At 40.7% G+C, this 3796-nt stretch overlaps 1 protein-coding gene across 1 annotated transcript in view; it reads right to left on the minus strand.

The window, feature by feature from the left end:
- The window catches only part of LOC116696813 (cadherin-1-like), an 11655-nt gene that overhangs the window by 6591 nt on the left and 1268 nt on the right, over positions 1-3796 (minus strand). The window contains exons 2-3 of the mRNA XM_032527995.1: positions 533-675; positions 283-374 (exon numbers count right to left, since the gene is read on the minus strand). Of these exons, the coding sequence (XP_032383886.1) occupies positions 283-374; positions 533-675 (235 nt within the window). The remainder of the gene's footprint in view (positions 1-282; positions 375-532; positions 676-3796) is intronic.

Consider the following 3796-nt stretch of genomic DNA (forward strand, 5'->3'; position numbering starts at 1 on the left):
GGTGGGAGACAGCTTGGGGATAACATGCAGCAAAGGGCCGCAGGTCCCAGGCCGCTGCAAAGGCCCAGGATCTCAGCCTACATGGGGCGCATGCTCTTACTGGGTGAGCTAGAGGTCGCCCGCTAGAATACTCTATTACTAAAATAATCGATAACTGCAACCCTCACCTGAATGCCACAATAGTTCTGACTATACACTTATCGCAATCTGCAACCTCACCACTAAATGATGCCACTAAATCCTACACACTGGTCCTTCAACAGTTTGGCAAGGGAGAGGCACCTTGATTGCACGTTCCTCAATGATGGGTGCATTGTCATTGACATCTTCGAGCTGGATTATTAAAGTACCAGTTCCTGTAGCTTGGACTTCATCTGGTGAGGTGACAGACATATACACATACATCAGAACAACAATTGAAAATTATATGAAAGCTTAATAACAGTAAGATAAAGCCCAAACGTTTTTGGTGTAAATGCAGTGCAGAAAGCCAGATAAGCATGTACAACTTTAAGGTTTGCCTCGCACGTACCATTGTCATATGCACCAATGAGTGCTTTGTATTTGTTGTCCTCCACGAAGACAGACTCTCTGTCCATGAGACTTTTTACTTTGATCAGGCCCGTCTCTTTGGCCACGTTCAGCCAGCCAGCAGGGTCTCTTATTATTCTATACCTGGACATAAACAAGATAACCACAGGCAGATGTAAATACTATGACCAAAATAAAACAGATTGGATCAGATCCCTGAATAACACCAGTTAACATGTAGTAAATACTGTCTACACTTTAGTTTCTTTCATGTTTTTTTCTACATTTTCTGTCTGTTTGGGATGTTAAACGATTAATTATTTCTTAAATCGCAATTAATTGCTGAATTTCAATAGTTAATCACATTATTTCACATGATTAAAGTTCAATTTTTTGCATTTCTTAACTGTTCAAAAGTCTGTATTAGGGATGGGCATGATTAATCAACAATCGATAACTTATCATTAAGAATTTTGTTGATCACGTTAATTTGTAATCGATTAAACTAATGCAGGTTGAGTTGCTTAGTGTGAGTCTTTAAAGCTTCAGTAGGTACTTTTGTAAAAATGTATTTTTACATATTTGTTAAAACGTCACTATGTCTGACAGTAGAATAAGGACAGAAATCTGTGAAAATCAAGCTCCTGGTTCCTCTCTGTGCTCCTGCGCCACTTGCAGAAAAACACCGCTCCCGGTCAGAAACAGCCAATCAGAGTCAGAGGACTGTCTTAGCAGTGTCAATCACCGTTGTACGCGCTGCTCATAACCCCTCCCCGCACAGCGCGTAACAGCTCAAGAGTGCTAGTGCAACTGCAGCTGTGCTAATCGCGGAAAACAACTTTTCAGGAAAAACTGCCAATTTCTCGAGTGACACCTGCTCAGAAAACAAAGACGGGAAAACAGAAGAAGACCGATGATGAAAAGCGAAATAAAAAGACAGAATTAACGAGCCCGAAATAAAACGAGGGTCAACATCGAAGCGGCTTTTCAGAGGTGGAGGGAGCTACGCCTACTGGAGATCAACAACGGATTCTGAGCTAGCGTACCCACATTTCTGCTCACATGTAAGTATCCCTGCTTGATTTGTTTAATTTTAAAGAACAAGCGTACACACACTAAGATATTGATGGTTACAGTACACTGGTGATAGCGCAAATCTCATTTAACTCTGTAGCTTGTTGCTAAATCTTACAGTTAGCTTGTAGCACGGCAGGACTGTTGTAGCAGGTGAAGATTAACTTTACTTGCTAACCCCTTCACCCTCAGTATAAGTAATATTGTTTCGATGCCTACATTTAGTAAGCCAAAAGGTGTTTTTGTTGATCACAATAACTGTAGCTATGGTTAAACTACTTTTATTGTGCGCTGTCCCTGTCAACGTTTGGCAAGGCAGACTTCTACTTTTGATTATTTTTTTACATACACGTTTTCTTCCCCCTGAGGATGTAATTTGTAAATCAAATGTCTGACACACATTCTTTGTGCTCCTTCAACAGGTCAGACATGGCCCAGACTCAGAGGCACGTGAAGGAATCGTCTTTCAGTCCAAATCAAAAGTTCAGATTTCTTGGCAGTTAGTACTTTGCAAAAAAGCTGATTTATTTACCCCATATGCAAAATAAAACCTAAATATATTTCTAATATGTTGTTATTCCTTGCTTATTGAGCTTCCTCACTGATTCATCATTCCTACTGAAAGTTTACTGTTTAAATTGATCCAAAGGTAATTCAGTAATGTATTTGTAACGTGCTACTTTGTTTCACACAAAGTGTGAGCGTTACATAAAAAATAATTTTAAACCCTTTATTGAAAAAATTTACAACACTTTTATACAAATATTTTAAATAAGCAATTTTTTTACATAAGCTATACCCTCCTCAGAATAAATCCCCTCTACTGTCCATGGAGGTGGAAAGCATCGGTGGCCCGCTTACTAGCCTGCCGTTCACGGCAAGCTCCGCTGTGGGGGAGGAGTGTGGAGGGGGGGGGGCTGTAGAGCAGCAGAGAGCAAGGGGGAGGGACCTGTAAGGTGTCTTGTTCAAATTTTTTGGCTAAGTCCACGTTTTCCTCAGAACTCCCTACTGCAGCTTTAAGCAATGAAATGAATTGTGGCAGCAGTTACACATTTTACCATCAGGGGGCCATATTTGATGTCTGCGAGTTTTGGTTTTGATTTCAAAAGTAATCATGAAACAATCACGGCAAAGTGTGGCGTGGGACCATTTTGATTAAAAAAAACACTTAGTTCACTGCAAACACTGCAATGCCGTGTACAAGTACAACACAACCAAGGTCAATACACTTTGTTTAAGTGGTACATCAATTTGAGTCGCGGCTAACGTCTGTGGCGGTGCATCCTGTTCTCTGTCTCAACCTAACATCAAGTCGCCGTTAGCACAGAGGAGCGGTGGTGGAGACCGGTGGGGCGGCTATCTCACAGCCTGGGTAAGACGAGGTTGCGTTGTCTAATGCGGATGAAGGGAGTGCAAACACTGGCCAAGTTAGCGCCAAGGTACCCGTTCATGTCCCGGCAACGTCAGTCCCCTCAGAGCGGGTGTTTTTGGCGGCTGGACTGATGGTCACCAGGTTGCAGTTGCATCTGACCCCAGATCATGTCAACATGCTTATCTTTCTCAACCAAAATCAGTAGACTAGTGCAGAAGTAGTATTTGACACAAGTTATTTTCATGAGGCTTTGCTATGTAGCCTACTTTTTTAAGTAGCCTAATTGATTGTTAGGTAGGCTTATCTCTCACCCTCTTTTGACTCCGTACCTTGGTTAGTTTTTACAAAACCTGCCAGATCTAAGTATTATGTTTTTGGTTTAGTTATTGTATTACAAGATTTTTTTTTTTTTAAATCATCATCATCCTCAAAACGAGGGTCTCAGTTTATGAACGCCGGCTTGCAGTCGCAGGTTCCGCTGCTTTAGAGCGGCGCAGCACATACATCTTAAAGTTTAGCCTAACCGAACGTCCAGTTTAACTGCCACAAGTTGTTCTTCTTGTAATAAAGAGCTCAACAAAAAAGGCACTGTAATCTGTATTTTCACTCCATTTTTAATTTCTAAAAAGTTAAATAATGCATTTCAATATAATAATATTATTGTCAATTGTTAATTCTCCCAACGATCAACTAAGAAAATGTAATCAAATGCCCATCCATAGTCTGTATTATCTATGTAAACCCATTCTTACCAGTGTGTCCTGATTGCGAATCAAATGAATGCAAGAGTTACTTTATGAACTTAACTTTTAGATTTGA

Source organism: Etheostoma spectabile, chromosome 10, assembly GCF_008692095.1.
Source record: "Etheostoma spectabile isolate EspeVRDwgs_2016 chromosome 10, UIUC_Espe_1.0, whole genome shotgun sequence".
Classification (NCBI taxonomy): domain Eukaryota; kingdom Metazoa; phylum Chordata; class Actinopteri; order Perciformes; family Percidae; genus Etheostoma; species Etheostoma spectabile.